Raw genomic sequence first — 21,081 nt, 5'->3', positions numbered from 1 at the left:
TGGCAGCCTCGAGGTGAATTTGTCTTGGTTCACACATGAACTGACTCAAAGTATTAATTGTATAACATATACCAGACCTTGTGTTAACCAAGTACAAAGAAGGAGCCAATTAACTGCATGTACATGGTAAGATCCACTAAATCTGAAGAAGTTGCATCCTCTAATTTTTTCAAATTTGTTTCAATAAGGGTCACCATAAATTTACACTATAACATGCCAAATCTCTTCAAAATATCAATTGATCTGATTTATGAAATGGGCTGAAACAACAATATCTGGTGTGAATCAAATACATGTGATATCAATGTTTAGTTTTTGAAAAAACTTGCGAAAACTCAAAAGAATTGTATGCAAACCAAAAGCCATCTTATTATTCAAAAATGTAAGAATATATACAATGTTGGAATATCAAAAGTCACCACATCCATGAATTCAAAATGTATATGTGCCTATAATGAAACAACAATATTTATCTAAAACTATTTTAAAACTAAGTATTTATTTACCCCAATTTGCAGAGTCATAACTTTTGACCTAGAGCTCGAAATTTGAAACTGTCTGCACAGTTGGAAAGAAGAACTAATAATCTAGTTTCAATCCTTAAAACAGTGAGCCTTTGGCTGCCTAGTAGTAGGGACTGATGAAAGTCTCAACTTCAAATTTTGAGCAAAAGACGTCCAAAAAGGCCATTTACTAGGACCTAGAAAAAACCTTTTAAAATATGAAAAAAAAAAAAAAAAAATTCAATTTGAAGTCCTTGGATACTCTGGATCATTCCTCCCCCCTTAAGAGGCAATGGCCTCATTGCATCAAGCTTCTGCAACAGATGAAGGAATTATGCTCCAATCTATTCCTTGGTTAACCATTTTCCCTGATGAAAGAATTGACCAGCTCGAAGCACCCGATATAGAGAAATTTTCTGATTTCTCAAAGCTTTTAGCATGACTTAAGTGACATGATCACATTGTAATGGAGTAGCAGCCGATGGATTTAAGTCTGTAGCATGAATATGTTTAGCAGCTTGAGAGATATCCAATAATGGAGGAAAATAAGGTCGCAACAATTCCACATTAAAAACAAGATGTAACCCCAAAAATTGTGGCAAATCAAGTTCAAAAGCATTTTCACCAACTTATTTCTTAATGGGATATGGGCCATAACGAATAGGACAAAGCTTTCTATTAGGTCCTTGAAGGCACTCCTTCTGAACATATAGCCTTGTCACCAATCTGGAAGTGATGGGGAGTTTTATGCTGATCATGTCTAACCTTATACTTATTATTGCTCTACTCTAAAATGTCATGAACTCGCTGTTGTAATTGTCTGATTTTTTCAATAATTTTTTATGCTTTATTTGCTTCCTTTTCAGTATTTAGTGGACTACTAGATTGCAAGATAGGTAGTGCTACATATATAGGTGCCAATGGTTGATACCCAAGACAAAACTCAAATGGATTATGCCCTATAATAGTATGTAGTGCATGGTTGTAGCTATGTTGCACATAAGGCAAGCTCTCATCCCATGTACGTGGGTGTTTGGAGTGATACATTCGAAGGATATGAATAATCATTTGATCTACTACCTCTATTTGGCCATCTATTTGAGGATGGAATGTTGTAACCTTGTCAACTTTGTGTCCATTCTAGCCCATAGTGAAGACCAAAAATTACTAATGAACCTACTAACCCTGTCAAAAATACTGCTTATAATGCTTTTTGGCAACCCAAAATGAACCCAAACATGTTCAAAAAATAGCTTCGCAATTTCCTTTGCTAAAATCATTTTTTTACAAGCCACCGTGACAAACATTTTAGAAAATCTATCTACCACCACATATATACAAGCATTTCTCCTTTTGCTAGTTAGAAGTCTGGACATAAAGTCCATTGAAACAGAATGCCATGGTTTATCAGGAATAGGTAATGGTAAATAGAGGCCCAATTTACGATTTGAAGGCTTTGCAATTACACAGGCTACACAACATTTTATATCCTCTTTCATTTTTGGCCAATAGAAATACTTTTGGAGAATTGCAGTAGTCTTACTAATACCAAAATGTCTTCCCGCCCGGCTATAGTGTGCTTCCCATATCACTTTCTTCCTTTCTTCACTGGGGGCACATATTTGACCAATATGACAAAGTAACCCATCATGTATATAAAAATCAGGAACATGCTTCCCTTCTAAAAATACATTGTAAATGTCACAAAAATCAGGGTCATTACCATATAGTTGAGCCCATTTTTTTGTTTGATGGCCACAAGAATCTAACACCATTGCCCAACCTATGATTGGAGACCTACTCAAATAGTCTGCTACTTTTTATGATGAATGTTAAGGTGAAATTGTCGTGAATAAGCTGACCACCTTTGATGCCTATCATTCTACAACTTACCTTGTGTTTGCAAGAATTGAAGAAGTTTATGATCCGTATGTATCACAATTTCCTTTCCCAAGATATAATGCTTTCATTGTTTGCAAGCCTGAACAATGGCATACAACTTCTTGTCATAGGTGGGATACCTTCGTACTGTATCAGAAAATGTTTCACTATGATATGCAACGAGGTGCCCGTGTTGCATGAGTACAAATTGTTGCAAGTCTGGAAGGACCAATACTGGAGCTAAACATAATCTCGGTTTTAATTCCTCAAATGCTTGTTGTTTTTCGTCTATCCACTGAAATTTTGTTCGTGCTCCACCCCAAAGTGATTGATAAGAGGCCTTGATAAAAGTGAAAAACCAAATACAAATCTACAATAGAAGTTGGCTAGACCCAAGAAACTGCAAAGTTCGGTGAAATTTTAGGAGGTAGCCAATCTCTGATTATTTGTATCTTTGTAGGATCCACATAAACACCCTCGCTATAAATGACAAACCCTAAGTATTGGATGTTCTACATACCAAAAGAGCACTTTTCTATTTTGGCATAGAGTTTATGTTTTTGCATAGTCAAAAGCACTTGTTCAACATGTTGCAAATGCTCAAACTAGGTTTTGCTAAAAATGAATATACCGTCCAAATAAACAACTACAAAAGAATCAATGAATGGTCTAAGCACATGATTCATCAACCTCATAAATGTGGCAAGAGCATTTTTAAAGCCAAAAGGCATAACCAACCATTCAAACAAACCTTCCTTGGACTTGAATGCAATCTTCCATACATCCGTTGGATGAACTGGTAATTGGTGATACCAAGATTTCAAGTCAATTTTTGTAAACAACTTAGCCCCCCTAAGTATATCCAAAAGATCATCGATTCGAGAAATTGGATATCTATTTTTCATGGTAATTTTGTTAAGTGCCATGTAATCAATACAAAGTCTCCATGTCTCATCTTTCTTCCTTGACAAAACAATTGGACTGCCACATGGTGAAGCAGTTGGCCTTATGTGTCCCTTTTCAATCAATTCTTGAATATGTCTCTTAATTTCATCATTTTCCAAAACTGACCTCCTATATATTGGCTCATGCAGTAATGGTGTCCCTGAAATTAAATCAATAGAGTGCTTGATTTGACAATGTGTTGGGACCCCTACTGGTGATTTAAACACACTATGGTACTCTTTCAAAATTTTATCCATCTCCTTTTGTTGGTCTATTGTTGTGGCCACCTTAGCATGTGTATTAAGAACAACTGACTTTGTATGCTCAAGACAAATCATGAGAAGGACAAAAATTCTAGTTTGAGAAATTAAACGTTTACATTGTTTATCACTAATCAAAGAAGCAACTTGAGTTGGACATACCTCCAATATTCGACATCTCTTTTCACCAAGCTTGATTGTGAAACTACGTGATCTAGATTCTTACACCCCATGCCTTTGATACATGAATGGCTGCCCCAACAAAACATCACATACATCTAAAGGTGCTACATCACAAATTACTTCATCCAAGAATGCTTTGATTGAGTATGGTAGGCGACATAGTTGATTTATCTAAATGTCTTTCCCCTCATTAACCCATCCCATAGAGTATGATTGTGGGTGTCTTGTCATTTTTAAACTTCATCTTTTGACTGTCTCCATAGAAATTAAGTTCTTTTGAGTACCACTATCAACAATAAAATGTAGAGGCTTTCCATCAACCCACATTTGTGAATGGATTAATCTCTCTTCATCTTCATGTGGCACTACTTTCACAGTTGCAACTATGGTATACAAGTCTACTTCTATCACTGAATCATTCTCTTGTTTCTCAAAAGTTTCTACTGGTGTTCATTCAGGCTCGGTTTCCTCTCCTCATATTTCTATCATCAAGCTTTTAATGCTTCGACACTCCTTTGTGTTATGCGTTGGGCTCTTATGTATCTCAAACACATGCCTGTATTTGTTTGTGTCTTTTTAGCAGCCCACCACATATTCTTGGGTGGATTTAAGGAAGGGTCCTTGCCCACTTGTTTTCCTACAAATTTATTGCTACCTTCACCCCTTGGCTTATTATTTGAAAAGTAATCTCTTTTCCCTTTCTATTTAAATTTTTCTTCAATTATTGTAGCATATTTGAAAGCAATTGCCAATGTTTCAACATTCAAGAATTCCATCTCATTTTGAGTATCTTTGGAGTCCACTGCAATATTTCAAAATTTGATGTTTCTCAATCTTCTATACCAAGTTTTGCAAAAAGTGCCTGGAAAGTATTGGTGTGATCTTGTATAGATTGGTCCCTCTTTTGTCAAAGCAACTGTCATTCTATATATTTCCGCTCATATATATCTTCAGGCAAGTATGCTTCTTTTATGTATTCCACAAATTCTGCCCATTTGGACTTGTTATCAGAGAGTATTCCCAACCCTACTATAGAAAGTAATTCTCTTTATTTATTCAACATTTTTGTTTCCCATTCTAAATTCACATGACTCTCAACTTTCAAGAGGGCAAATGTTATTTTTTCTACATCAAAGAAATAATTCACAGAGAAGTATCAATCCAGTTTTGATAACCAATTATCAACAGCATCAACATCAACTTTTCCTTCAAAATTTGGGATATCAAAATTCATTTGTACTTTGAAAGGGGTATTTCCATGGAATGATGCTACTGAACTAGGCAATTGTTGGTTCTGCAAAATTTGCGAAAATTGATTCATCGTCTCTTCTCATTGCTTAGCCAAAGCCTCTTCAACAATCTTCTTAACGGTGTCTAATGAATTATTTGGCATCTTTGGTTTTGTGCGTCGCAAAGGAGGGTATTTAGACAAATCTTGTGTGGCCAATCCTAAACTTCTATAGGCGGTTCTTGTGTTAGTTGGCAAACATGAGCATTCCCGCTTTGATTCCACCAATTTAAATTATGAAATGGGCTAAAACAACAATATCTAGTGCGAATCAAATACCTGCAATATCAATATTCGAAAGAGTTGTATGCAAACCAAAAGCCATCTTATTATTCAAAAATGTAAGAATATATAAAATGATGGAACACCAAAAGTCACCACATCCATGAATTTGAAATGTATATGTGGCTATAATAAAACAACAATATTTATCTAAAACTATTTTAAAACTAGGGATTTATTTAGCCCAACATGTCGAGGTAATAACTTTTCACATTGAGCTTGAAATTCAAAACCGTCTACACTATTGGAACAAAGAATTAAAAATCTAGTTTCAGTCCCTAAAATAGCGAACCTTTGGCTGCCCAGTTTTAGAGATCAATGAAAGTCTCAACTTCAAATTTTGAGCAAAAGACCTCTGAAAATGCCATTCACTAGGACCTAGAAAAAACTTTTTAAAATATGAAAACTTTTCATTTTTTATTTTTTCAGTTTGAAGTCCTTGGACACTCTGGATCAATTAATTGCATATTTTCCTTGACTCGATATGATTTCATTTGGTCTTTGTCATACCTCAAGCCCAAGGAAATAATTCAACAAACCAAGATCTTTCATTTCGAATTCAAAAGCTAACTTCTTGCATTTGACAATGAGATCATCATTACCAATGAGAAAAAGATCAGCATACAACACTAAAATCGGCACTTTATCAGCACATACCTTTAAGTATAAATTTGGATCGTCATTCTTTAGGAAGCCCAAGCTCAAAAGATAATGATCAATCCTCTCATACCAAGCACAAAGGGCTTGTTTAAGACCTAAAAAGCCTTTTTCAGCCTTTGATTGTTCAATGTAACCTTCCTCTTCAATTATACCATTTAAGAATGTTGTTTTCACATTCATTTAATGAAGCTTCCAACCCTTAATTGCTGCAACAGCTATGATGTTTCTGAAGTAAGTGTAGCGTGCCAGAGGTACAAAAGTCTCTTCATAGTTGTTACATCCCAAATTTTTTATCTTTAAAAAAAAAGATTATAGCTGTTGTAAGGGTCAATTAGAAACTCTTCGATATCATGATCTTGTGAAAAGAAAGTTATGATTAACCGTTTTGATTCATGTATAAATGACTTGTTCGTTAACAACTATTATTTCACGGATAAATGACTTGTTAGTTAATAATTGTTATTTCATGTATAAATGACTTGTTAATTGATGATTGTTATTTCAACTGAAAATGAATGCGTATATTTTAAGATAAAGGTTAGTGGTGGTTAGCTGTTATGACAGTTATCAATTATTTTATTTTTTGATATCTTAATGTATATGGAGGAACATGTTATTATTGTGGAATATGCATTTTGGTTGCAGTAGCAAACGAAGGGGAGAAAGCATCGCTAAACAGGATTCAAGGAATGGATCACCAATTTAGTCCATCGTCAGATCACCAAGTATGGGCTCTAAACTACCTTGATAAAGGATATATCGACTAGGCAACGGAGTATATTTTGGACAAGTCATGAGCTATTTGGTCAACTTTGATAAAGGCTAAAAGCATATCAAATACTTAATATCATGGAAAGAACAATTACCTCTCCTTACTTGAGTTTGTGGAAGTGATCGATATTATGAATTTTACATATATATATATATATGATGCCACCATGATACTCTGATAATATCTAAGAATTGCACCTATATATATATATATATATATATGCGTGCATATCTAGAGAGAATATAATGATAGTTATACATACTCTCAAAAAATACACACGTATATAGATATATGTATATATGTAGGTACAATATAGATAGAATTCAATAAGCTAGTGACATTGTATTCATATATACATATATAAATATATGTAAAAACATAATAACTTAAATCATGATAAAATATAATCTTTATGTTTAAATATGACTCCAAGCGGTGAGCATTGCCACCTTTCCTATTGGCACCTACCTTTTAAAAATTATATTGGAATTCTTGAAATTGCTATTAAGCTCCTTTCTTGAAACCGAACGAGGGACTATTTTCTCTTCACGATCGAAGGACTCTTGGTTATTATATGATCTTGTCTCACTTCACTCTGCTTGTCTTCTCAAAAAGCTGGTATATTCACACCCCTTTACCAATGACTTGGAGCATAATACCATATCACTCCGCAGTACTGAGTCAAACAGGGCAAAATCATAGAGTGCATGGTGGGAGCACGACAGCGATTGCATTTGTAATCATTCTCAAGTCATGAATATTTCACATGTCGCTCTCATTTTCTTTGTTGTCGTTTTTCTTACTATCATGACACTTATGAAAGTCACAGTATCTTGTTACATGCTCAATATCATATCTAAGACGCATTGGTTCTGCTCTCTTTTCTTTTATAGTTTACAAAATATCATGTTCATATGTTCAAATGTATATCTAAGAAGCAACAAATCTGCTCTATTCTATATATTTGACATAGTATCATGTTCACATAGTCAATTTACATCTCAGATGCATACAGTCCTACACTTTCTTTATAAATGACAAGTTCACATCCATGCATATCGGGTATCTACTCGTGGGAATTGGAACTGTTATAATCCCGTGAGGAAGAAGTTTTTAGTAAATGATAATGCATAATAAGTCTTTCATTCTAGAAGATTGGCTATAATAGCCTGAAGTATTCTTTCTGATATCCATGTAACTAGATACATACCAGCAGTCTCCTAGGATGCACCCAAGGCTGGTAGAGCCAAGAACAACTAGGTGAAGAGGAAAGATATACTGCAAGAAATAAAAGCTAGTAATCAATGTCTTTTATTATATGAACATAATAAGAAAGAAAATGCTTAAGACCAAGTAAGCTCATGGTTGTCCAAGATATAATCGGTTGTCAAGTTGAGCAATGGTGATTGGGTTGATTAATGCCCATCTAAAACCTTGGCCAAGATAGATTAGAGGCATGCTTGCCACAAAATGATCACTAGAGGTCAGGAGTGCTAGCTGACAGAGGAAAGGTTGACAAAGGAATTCCTCGGCCTTGTCTGTTGCTCAGTCGACACTCTATCACCAATATGCTCAAGATGGCAAGACTATGGTGACAAAAGCCTAATCCGGGGTAGGGATGGCCTTTCTCGTAAGAAATTGTGTGGGAATGTGTTAAGGTCCGCGGTTGGAAGGTTAAGCCCATGTCAATGCTTCTCCTCTTCACCGGATGTAGAGGCTTGCACAACTTGTTGATGGTTATTTCAGTTCATGTGTGAGTTCTAAATTTTTTACTTGCATGTAACTTTATTTTCTTTACTTTGAAATCAACAAATATCTATGTAGTTAGCTCAATTGAAATCATAGAATTCAGTTATGTAAGTTAATTCAATTGTTTTCATATGAAATGGATGTAGTCATTATTTAATGTAGTTTCTTTGTATTGTTTCCAAACTACTTATGTCATTATGTTATGATATTTGGTTATAGTTTTAGAATATGTTCTTTATTTTCAGTTTAGTATAAATGGTATGTTACAATAGTCTGTGTCCCTTTTGTGAAAAAACTCTAGCTACAAATTTGGCTTTGTATTTTTCTACACTCCCATCAACTACATGTTTAATTTGAACAATCACTTAGAAGAAACAATAAAGTTATTTTCAAGCCTAGGGACAATGTCCCACACATCATTTTTAATGATGGATTATGCTCCTCCATCATGGCATCCTTCCACACTTGTTGATTCGAAGCCTCTTCAACACTGGAAGGCTTGGATACTATGATGTGACTCATCAAAGCTATATAATTGATGAAGGGTGATCCCCTTAATACCAAAAACACACAATAGAAATAGAGAAGCAACAAAATTTTTGCATAAACCGAAAATGGGTTTCTTATTATCTCCACCAAGATGGAATTAAAATTTTTTAGAGATACAATATACAAAGCCACATGGGCGCTTTCTTTACAATATTCTTCAAGACAGAGCTATGAACTACCACCTAGAATTGCCCTAGACAACACATGGGCCTTCCTTATATACGCAATTATCCACCGTCTAGGAAGGTTCTAGACATTTAGCCGTAACCCTTGAGGCTAACCGACCCCCAAATAACTATTATTTTCCTATTTATTACATGAGCTCGTCTCAAAACAATTACAAGTTATACTTTTAGGTAGCCCAACTTCCAGAGGCCATAACTTTTGCAAATGAACTCTGATTTTCTATTATAAGTACTTTTCGAAAATGACAACTCCTGATCTACGACACCCCAACCGTGTGAGCATTCTTAGTTAGCGTTTGACCTGATTCCGGAGCTATTTAGGCCTTCAAAAATGAGCTCAAGGATTTTGTACCAAAACACCTCAATAACTTCTACAATACATATGGTATGACAGTGAAGCTAATGTGACTAAGATGAAGCTCCACCTGTGATATCAAAATATTCCAAACTTGTATGACCCACTTACTAAATATAGTAAGTTTTCGCAAATAGTAACTTTGCACTAAAATAGCCCTTATTGAAAAGACAGAAACAAAAATATTTTTGGGTGGTGCAAGATTGCCCTTACACCCAGGATGCTCCTGCATCAATAACCAGCAAATTTATGAAGCCTTGTACTCTCTCTAAAAGCACCACAAGGGGCTGAGTATTTTTCAGCCTCTTCCATAGTGTGCTTGGCCCACAAAGATCTTTTCTTATTACATGAACTCTTACTGTAACCTGCTGAAGTATCAGTAGAACCAACTGGATCAGCATGGGCTTCTAAATCTGTATTCTCCATCTGAATCTCTGAAGGTGGATACAGATCAGCCATATCTAAATCTTGAGGATGCTTGAAGTCTTCTATATCAGCTCTCAACCTGTCAAATTGAGGAAGACCATCTCTCCCACTGACACCTTAAAAGAATGATTCCCAAGAGTGTGAAGTCCATTCATGGAAAGCATAACCAAATCCTTATCTGCAAAAGTTTCTCCAAGTGCACTAAGCTGATCCTTTAACTCTGTGATCTTCATAAAATATGAAACTACCGATTCCTCTCTAGCCATTTTAACATGCAGAAGTTGACGCCTCCAGGCTAGAGCTCCACTAGAGGTGTTGAATTTGTGCAGGTTCTACAGATTCTGAAACACCTATTTTTGCTTGAACTCAACTTAGAAATAAGGGAACTAGACGATCCTTAACTGAATCAATCAGAATCCTCTTGGCCACGATCTTATTCTTTTTCCATTGAACTTTCTCAACTTCTTTGGAAGGTTCTGCTGGATCAGAATTCACATAGTCAAGAAGATCATTCTCTTCAAGTGCAATCGGAACCCTAAACTACCATGAACAGAAATTTGAAGCAGCTTTCAAAACGTTCACAATGATGACAGTTGCACAACCAACTAAAAGTAGAGCAAATAGAAAAAGTATAACAATACTTCTGTGTTTGGATCGATTCCTTACACCTGCTCAAATAGCATGTTAAATTTAGGAACAAGAAATAAATATAGCAACAATTGAAATCACAAATTCAAAACAATCAGATCACACAATGCATTTATCCTGGGAAAAACCCTCCTCACTGAGGGAAACAACCCAGCCCACCAAAAGATAGTTCCTTTATTAAATTTCTCAACACAAAATTACAAAATCTCTACTCCTTTCAGGGCCTTCAATACTTGATGATCATGCATTGATCATAGTTTATACTAAGCCAAAGTATTGCTATGAAAAACACACAATATACAAATTACTAAAGTCTCAGAATGTAACTTTTATACACACAAGAAAGACACATAGAACAGTAGCCAGTACACTGACCTGAGACAATAATCACAATACAATAAAAATATATCTATTTTCAGAATTCCCTTCAATTCATATACATCTCCATAGACAAAACCCCAAGGTTACTGACTTCTTGCAGTTATCACAGATATGCAGGAAATAGACTAACACCGTCTATGCAAGAAAACAGACGTGCATGCAAATGGTAACCACAAAATTTAATATGCGCATACAATGCTGCCGTTTAGAATACGAACAGCTTCCAGCAATTAAGAAGTGACACTTTCATAACCGGTGCCAAAGAATAGATGAGTCGAGGTAAATAGAAATATCGTTAACTCATTGATATAACCAAAACAAATGCAAATCCAGAAAGGAAGACAGTGAAGACAATATGCCAGCGGAGATGAAGCCAAATCAGCATCCACGTGGAGTCCAGCAGAGACAATAGATAAATCAGCATATGTGATGAGACAAGTAGGCTGAATAAGAACAATATAAAAGAGAGGAGAAACCCAATGCCAAAAGGAGAATGAAGACTTTGACATTTGAAGTCATATATGCAACACTTCAACAGAAATGAAAGAGAAGCACTCAAATCTCTAGACAAATATGAAACTCTTCGTAAGACCAAACTGAGAACAGAGAATACGAACTTCACACAGTAGTATCATAAGGGAACTAACAAAAGCAGAGACAATTAGCATAGGTAAGATCTGTCTTGCAGCTACCTCAGACTACAACAACATCAACTTAAAATGTTTCTTGCATCATTTTTTTTAATTGGTAAGCAAAGCTTAATTGGGCTGAACCTAATCTCCATTCCCATTTTACAATAATTTTCAGTAATTGACAAAAACTTATGGCCTTCTGCTGCCTGTTGAGCTCCAAGATGAGGGAATTGTAAGCACAGTAACTAATATTTAAACAACAGGTTTGTTCCCATGCTAGTGCAGCTCAGTGTAGACTGGTGGTAGAGTCAACTTCTCATGATTCAGTGTTCCAATGGAGGTGTGATAAGTTTCTCAGCGACAGATTATTGCATTTAGCTAAAGAGACCTGCTGCTCAATATTTAATAGACCTATCAATGGACCCTTGGTCTACTGGTAAAGTTGAATGGTTCACAAAGAGCCCACCATGGATCAAATCTTCCTGAGTTCAAGACCCTGACATCATAAGGGATGAGGCCGGGATCGTGCCCCGGGTGATTTTGATGGTGTGGATGCCCCACAGTCCTTGGCTAACCAAAGAGTTTTCAGGCACAAGTGGGCTTGTATCAGGTTCTTAAATCGTTTCAGTGGTGGCCTTGGTTGATAACTCACAGGCGAAACTTTGCTAGGTTGCCTCGCAGGTCTGAACCCTCCATAAAGAATACATATATATTTAATAGACCTTCACCTGATAAAAATAAAAATTAATGGCTGGAATCTGTCATAGCCTACATGATGAAAATACAGCCCAAAAGAATTTAGGCTCAAGACACACGGATACACTCTCCGAATGCTGAAAACATAATTGTCAACCTATGCCATAATAAATAATGAGAAGAACACACTACTCGTGGTCGTGGTCATCCATTTGAGTCCCATGGACCGAGGAACAGGTGAATTTTCAAAAAAAAAGCCTAAGATTTAACCCATTCCATTCTGGCTAAGGGTATAGGGTTTCATAAATGCTCCAGAGGGCTCAAAAAATGTCAAAACATATATATATGACTTTATGTATTCGTCAGTTTTGTGTCACAACAGGAATTTTTAGTTCCAGGGTTAATCACTTCAGTTTCTATTTTAAAAATTATCATTTCCTGGTAGAAACTGAAGAAGAACTTCCCTAATTGTTACAAAACCTATTTTGTGGCTTCACGTAGATTGCTACCTCTGTCTAAATTACTCTTAATTTCAAGAGAGCTTTCATCTACGGTGGAGAGGTCAAACACTGTTGTTGGATTTTGTAAAGAACTAAATCAACATAGAGAGCCTTAAACCATCCAGCATTGGATTTGGTCATTCTTTCTTTTTCAGCTTACAATTAACTAATTGATGAATGCTGACAAAATGGAAATATAAACTGCAAGAGTTAATGATTTAGGATTACCTCTAGCAGTAGTCTGTCAAGTAGAAAGCGTACAATTGGGAACATGAGAGCCATGATGGGCACCAGAACAAGGTCGCCCATGACGGGATAAGCCTCAAATTCCCAATTGATCATGCTTGCTGTTCAAAATTTCAATATGGAATTTGCAGACTGAACAATTTAGGACGGCCGCATTACGGTGATTGAAGCACTCCCAAGGACCTGATTTATGAATTAAAAATACTAATACGAGACTAAAAGTATAGTTTGCTCTTACATCATCCATTATAGGGTTTATTTTTCGGTATTTTTACAATGCCAGATCCGCTAAGATATCTGTACGGCTAAATAACCTTTCATTTATTGCATACATTTTAAAATGAGACAATGAAAGAATGTTTCAAATAATAAAGTCAATGGGTCTTTGGTCTACTAGGGAAGTTGAATGGCTCACAAAGAGCCCACCAGGGATCAAGTCTCAACATCATAAAGGATGAGGCCAAGATCATACTCTGCGTGATTTTGAGTCTCACTGGATTGTCTTGCAGTTCTGAATCTTCTATCAACTAAAAAAAAATTATGACCTTATGGAGAGTTAGCAATAGGGATAATTCAGTTTGATTCAGCAATTTATATTTTGAATCTCACTTCAATTGATGAATATCTTTATAAGTTGGGATAATTCAATTTCATTTAGCAATTTATATTTAGAATCTCAATTTAATTGATGAATATCTTTATAAGTTGGACACTTCATAATGTAATGACATTTCCTTTCTATCATTTTTAGAGTATAATAATACTAGCATTTACATCTTTGAAGAGTGCAAAAGTTTAGTTGATAGTCTTATATACTTTTGATGATGTTCTTGAATAGTTATTTATAAAATCTCCCTGTCTACTTTCCTACTCCATCTTTATATCTCTTATTTATAAACATAGACACTCATTTCTCCCTCCCTATTTGTATTCTATCTTATCCCTCTTTAGCATTGGCTTATAATTATGTGCTTTATCTATCTATCTATCCATTATCCATTTATTGTCTCATATATCTTTAACATTCTCTCTTTATCTCCCTCATTTTCTCTTCCTATTTCTCTACCTACCACTACTCTCCCCTTTTCTCTCCCGTCATATTCATCCTACACTTTGAAATTCGATTTTGATCCATCTGTATATACATTATCTCTCCCTATGTTTCTTTATTTATTTTTTGTCACTGTCAATCTTTTCACCTCTTTACCCCTCTTTTATCTTTATATTATTCATCTTACTTGTTATCCCCCACCCCCTCACTTTCTTTGTATCTCCCATTATAATTCTCTATACTTCTAACTATTATTTCTTATACGAAATGGATAACCTAGCTATTTGAAATTGACAATTTAAAATTATCTCTATCTCATTGTCTATATCTCTTGTTCTCCATCTTTCTCTATATTTATTTATCTCTCTAGATTTTTATATCCATATGTCTCTCTAATTCACACATTCTCCCTATCTACCTCCCTATCCTTTATATCTTTCTTATACACCCATACACTCTTTTCTCTTGCCCTACCTCTATCTTATCATACCCTTCTTTTTATGGTGCACCTCTCACTGTCTATATTTTACTTTCTCTATTTCTTTTTGATCTCTATATGTATCTATCTATATATCATCTATCACCTCAAATATCTTTACTTTATCTCTTCAATCCCCCACTCTCCTCTCTCTTCTTCATATTCCTCTCCCTTTGTAATGTTCTCATCTTTTTAGCATCTCAGTGGAGTTCTTAGCCTTCACATTCTCCGAAGGCTAAGTGAAGAAATAAGGAGAAATTGATTAAATTAATTTCTTATAAAATCATTAAATAAATTAAAAGTAAAAAGTGACTTTATATTTAATTAATTTAATTTTCTAGAAGCACAACTAATTATTGTATTGAAAAGGGGGAAGCTTCTAGAGAGTGCATTTTCTAGAAGTAAAACTAATTATTGTCTTGGAAAGGGGGATGCTTTTGGAGAGTATGATTAAAGAATATTTTATTTCCTTCTAGAAGGGTGAGGGAAAAGAATAAATAGAGGTGAAGGCTTCATTGCTAGGCATTTGATTATTGTCCATTGCATTTTATATGAACTTGGGAGAAGAAATTAAGAGTTTCTGATTTCAATTAGCCATTGGAGAATGTCAATTCTTCAGTGTTCCAACCATTTGAAGTAGTGAAATGTCCACTGAATTTGGCATTGGGGAGAGTTTCATTCTTGAGTTCTATTTTTGCTTAAAGTCAAGGAATAACCAAAGGGTTTGAAGAATATTGAAGGACTATCGAGTGTAGACCTAAAAATTCATCTTCGGCAGCTAGTAGTAATCTTTTTTTTTTCCTTGTAACTATTAGTAGTTAGCATTGTAATTTTAGGTATAAAATTTTATTGTTGTAAGTGATAATTCAGAATCAGATTTGGCATTATTGTAGTCATTATTGTAAACCCATTTGTCTTGGCAAATTCATAACAACATCGCACATGGGAATGAATTCAAATAAGGAGACATGTGTTGCATACAATTTGTTTGATGAAATGTCCATCTAATAGCATATATGATCAGCATAATAGTTGTATGCCAATTGTTTGTCAAAATGTCAGCTGGCTATAGGTATGCATTCCATATCTAATTTCCATGTATATGCATTGAAAATACCAAAAAGAATTGCACTTGCATATTAGTTCATTGAAAGAGGTATTGTAATATCATTTGTGAATATTTTAAATTTCTTAGCATCATTCAAACTATATCAAACAATCTGAAAACACAAAAAAAAAATAGAAAAGAGAAAGGTAGCATACAAGTGTTTGATAATATTCCTTGAGCTAAAATCAGTCAGCTTGGGCAAGGGATATTACATTGGTATCAGAGCTTGCTTGCAAAGTGTTTGACAAAATGTCAAACAACTAAATTATAAAAGAATTTGATGTTTGTCAAAGTTATAATTAGTTGGGGTTATTACACCCTCCCACTTTCTTCTTCGTTGTTGTTCCCTTCATATTTATCTCCCTCATACATACACTCTCTCTTTCACTCTCACTATTTTTTCCTCCCTATTTTTTTATCAATACCAAACTTTTCACTTCTATATCTCTCTTCTCTCTTCATATTATTCATCTTATTTTGACCTCTTTCCCCTTATCCCCCCATATGCCCCTACCCTCTTATATGAAATGACCTAGACTTTTGAAATGCACCCAATATATCATATTTCTATAAAATAAAATAAATAATTACAAACATATTGATTAATATAAGCTATGCTAGTTAACAAATGCATCAATATTTGCTTTGTCAAAATATTTCATCTTACTCTTTAACAATATTCAAGGTTGGTTGGTTTGAATTTAAAATTCATTAGATTTACAATATGTTTGACTAAGATTTGTACATATTTTTTTAATATTGATTGCTCTAATCTTAAGGCTTATTTCATCCCATTCACAAATATTAAAATATAATGTAGTGTTTAATTAGAATAATTATACAAAAGTTGAGATCAAAGTAATATCCTACATTTTTGGCAATAGGTGCCTTTAAATGTTACTACTCTCATTGTAATGTTCTATATGAGATAGGAAAACAAATTTGAAAAATTTCTCCATTTGATAAAGTAAAGATTGACAAGGAACATATATACAAAGAGGCTTTAAATTAGGTCCTTCTAAGCTAAACTACTAATGAGTTTTGAATTAAATGTATGACCACTCTAGAATTAATTATAAATATATCATTTCTATATAACATATAATATTTCAACATTTCCTATTCTCACTATTACTATATTGAGATTATAATATTATTACATTTTAAGCAACAGACTCAAAGCGTCATAGTTCTTGCCAATAGTATAAGAGCATAATGATTTAAAGTTACAAAAAGGCAAAGTTAGTGAAATGGTGCAAGTTTTAAAAAGATTAAAAATATAAAGTTGTTTTTATTTCTAATAAAATATTATAGTAAATTTTTTGTTCTTTTCAAAATTATTCATTTTTAAAGCTGGGCATTCTTGCATGGGAGAAATGTAGTTTAATAATTAATAGTTTAAAGTAAAGTCAAACTTGATGTTAAGACAATGCTTTAAAATAAGAAACTAAAACTTGAATAAGGTTGTAACTAGGGGGAGGGGTATGTGTGTATAAAAGGGGAAGGAGATGCGGTAAAGAGAGAGAAACAAGATAACTAGGGCTAGATAGATATATAGAGAGAGTGAGAGGAGGGGGGAGGGGGAGGGTGTTGGCAGATATGGTGAGAGTAGGTAGGGGAGGAGAGATATGATATGAAATATAGTAATTATAGGAGAGGCATGTGTGTGTGTGTGTGTGTGTGAGAGAGAGAGAGAGAGAGGCGGGGCAAGGGGAAGTAAAGTAAGCTAAACTATGGCTAAGCCAAATTAAATTAAGATATAACACTAAATTAATTGCACATGAAAGAATGAAATAATAATTTTATTAACCCGGGTTAATATGTGTACATGTGTGTGTGTGTGTGTGTGTGTGTGAGTGAGAGAGAGAGAGAGAGAGAGAGAGAGAGGCGGGGGGGAGGGAGCATGGAGTGGGGGCAAGGGCAGGGGGTAGTAAAGTAAGCTAAACTATGGCTAAGCCAAATTAAATTAAGATATAACACTAAATTAATTGAATATGAAATAACCAAATAATATTATTATTAACCCAGGTTAGTTGCAAAAGGATTTGCATAGAAAAAGGGTATTGATTTTGATGATATATTATCTCTTGTTGTTAAAATGAATTCTATTTGTACTGTTTTAAGTATCGTGGCTACTAAAGATTTTCATTTGGAGCAACTTGATGTTAAAACAACCTTTCTTCACGGTGATTTGGATGAATAGATATATATATGACACAACCACAGGAATTTGAGGTCAAAGGTAAGGAGAACTTAGTGTGAAAATTGAAGAAAAGTCTTTATGGCTTGAAGCAAGCACCTCAGCAATGGTATCTAAAATTTGATAGTTTTATGCATGAGCATGGATATAATAGGTGTCATTCAAATGATTGTGTTTATTTTAAGAGGTTGGATGATGACAAATACATTATTTTATGTTTGTATATTGATGATATGCTTGTAGCTAGGTCTAACATGGATCACATTAAGGGGTTAAAATAACAACTAGCACATTCATTTTCTATGAAGGATTTGTGGGCAGCAAAAGAAATCCTTGGTATGAAAATTTGCAGAGATAGGAAGAACAAAAAATTGACATTATCTCAAGCTAACTATATTGAGAAGTTGTTGCAACGTTTCTCTATGGAGAATGCTAAAGCTATTAGCACACCTTTACTTGGTCATTTGAAGTTGACTAAGGATATGTGTCCAAAGACACAAGAAGAGGAGGATAAGATGTCAAAGGTACCTTATGCTTTAGCTATGGGAAGCTTGATGTATGCTATGGTATGTACAAGGCCAAATATTGCACATGTAGTGGAAGTCATTAGTAGGTATATGAGTCATCCATAAATTGAGCATTAAAATGCAGTAAAATGGATTCTTGGATATTTGAGAGGAACATATAGTAAGTGTTTACACTTTGGGGGCTCTATTGCTGATTTATAGGGATATGACTCATACTTGGCAAGGGATATTAATACCAAGTGGAGTACTACAGGTTATGTATTTATTGTTGGTGGGGCAACAATGAGTTAGATTTCTCAATTACAAAAGGTTAATGCTTTGTCCACTATAGAGGCAGAGTCTATTGTTCCTACAGAGGCAACCAAGAAGATGATATGGCTTTAGTTCTTCCTAAAAGAATTGGGACGCCCTCAGAGGGATGATTATTTGCTTACAAATAGCCAAACTGCCATTCATCTTCCAAAAAAACTACTCTACATTCAAAGACAACACACATACAGTTGTGATACCATTTCATTCAGTCAGTTTTGAATGATGGAGAGTTAAAGTTGGACAAGATACATACAAATTAAAATCCAACATATATGTTTACAAAGGTAGTGGCAAGGGAGAAGTTGAACTCCTCTTTAGCTTTGGTTGGTCTTCTATACTGAACAAAATAAAAGAACAACAAAGTCCAGGGTGGTTCAATCTAGTGGGAGCCCCATGTGGTAGCAGTGTTGCTACAAGATTAGTCTCCAAGTGGGAGATTGTTATTTAGTGTGGAGCCTAATCAATCCCCAAGTGGGAGATTGTTGATATGTGGTGACTGATCAAGAATGTACTATACACTTTCCATAACTGTTTTTAAAAAATTGGGCCCTATTTTATCGATAATTTTGGGCAAACATGTTGTAATTAATTATAACCCTAAAGCGACAAAAATCTTGTATAAAAAAGGGGCAGGGTTAGGGATTTCATATTGTGTGATGTGAAAATTGCTTCTTGTGGCGATATTGAGTTGTAAGGGATTACAAATTGTAATAAGGTTGTAATCATTGCATGGTAATAATATTGGATTCATTGTTTGGTGGACATAGCCCAAGGATTAGCTGAACCACGCTAAATCTTGGCGTCTTGTGTTCTCTTCTATGTGATTTATTATTTTCTAATATTGGTTATTTGTCTACTATTAATCCTAACACAAATTCCTATAAAGTCCACATTTTCTACCATCTTTTTTTTACCTCATCCACATGTGGCAAGAAAAATCAATATTTAATTGCTTTATTATCATCACCCATTAACCCTAGTCATAAGGAGGGAGAAGCTTATGTGTCCTACATTCCCTAGTCTTCCTCCGTGTTCCCAATTATCTAGACATTGGTCTCTATAGTTCACCTCAGTCAAAGGTGATTCATGAGACACTTACCTCATAGACCCTAGTATCTCTCTCACATTCCAACAATTTGGAATGTTTCTCCCTCATTTCTCTCACACACATGGAGAGGATAATGACAAGTTTTCTCTCCTTCCTCATATCCCTCCAACTTGTCAATGTAGGAGGAATATCCTCCTAACATTTCTCTCATAAACTAGTCATCTTACTACTTTCTCACTCACCATTCAACTCTCTAAATCTTGGCCATTCATTTCTTCAAGTCTTATTTCTAGTCATTGATTGCTTCCACCTAGGATTAAAACCATTAATTACCTATAAAGGGGGATCATTTTCATGCATTTGAAACTAAGTAGCAAATTAGAGATTTTGAGCCTATTTGAAATTTGTGCAATTTCAATTCTAATTGTGTGTTGTTGTATTTTTATCATCTTATTTTTATTTTGGCACGATTGTAATCCCTGCCTAGAGATCCTTGAAACAAGGATAAGCAAAGGCTAATATTGTTTTTGAATGTAAGATACAAAAACAACAACTTACATCAGAAAGAAATGGAAGACTAACGTAAACCAGCACCAAAGATCCCCAAGTGTCATTGCTTACCAACTTAGAATCAAGAACACATGAATCATGAGAATACCCAAAGGAGGTGATCTTTTTAAACCCAAAGTAAAAGTTCCTAGCATGGTTAAATATACATGTCCATTTCCAACTAACCATAACATAATCAAGAATATTAAGTAGAGACCCTCAAACAATCATGCACAAGGAAAAGGCTTGAGGTTACAACTACTCATATACTAGACACCGTGTTGAAAGATAAGTGTTGAAATACTAAGTCTGAAATCTTGAAGCCCTGAAATTTGGCTAAGTCTAAAATCCTATCAGCTAAAGAAATCTAGAATTGTTTTCCTTAGATCCTAGAGGGTTGGAACCTATCTCAAATGAATCGTCACATATGTAAAATATATCTTGAGTATACTTAAACAATATTTTATACCCCAAAAAATTGAATGATCAAGATATAGGGAGAAAGAACTCCCAAAATTGTATCCAAAACATGTCTCAAAACATTCTAGTCAAGTCAGAAAGTACACGTTCTTTGGTTGAGAAGGTTTTCCCACAAACCCAATATGATACTTTCCATAACTATTGTATGATAGACTTCATTATACTGGTATGATACTCTTTGAATATT

The 21,081-nt window shown here is 34.6% G+C and overlaps 1 protein-coding gene across 4 annotated transcripts in view; it reads right to left on the bottom strand.

Moving 5' to 3' along the window:
• Positions 1-13,369, bottom strand: part of LOC149551570 (ceramide synthase 1 LOH3-like) — a 50,075-nt gene extending 36,706 nt beyond the window's left edge. For 2 of the 4 annotated variants that reach the window (XM_089787073.1, XM_089787074.1), the window contains exon 1: positions 13,124-13,369. In XM_089787073.1, coding sequence (XP_089643199.1) covers positions 13,124-13,237 — 114 coding nt within the window. In that variant the 5' untranslated portion in view covers positions 13,238-13,369. The remainder of the gene's footprint in view (positions 1-13,123) is intronic. The other 2 variants (XM_089787072.1, XM_089787071.1) reach the window with 1 other exon arrangement.
• Between the last annotated feature and the right edge of the window lie 7,712 nt (positions 13,370-21,081).

The sequence above is a fragment of the Cupressus sempervirens genome, chromosome 6, assembly GCF_028749045.1.
Source record: "Cupressus sempervirens isolate cs-2001-9-10 chromosome 6, ASM2874904v1, whole genome shotgun sequence".
NCBI lineage: Eukaryota > Viridiplantae > Streptophyta > Pinopsida > Cupressales > Cupressaceae > Cupressus > Cupressus sempervirens.
The sequence above is the reverse complement of the archived record's forward strand: the minus strand, read 5'-3'. Positions and strand labels throughout refer to the sequence as shown.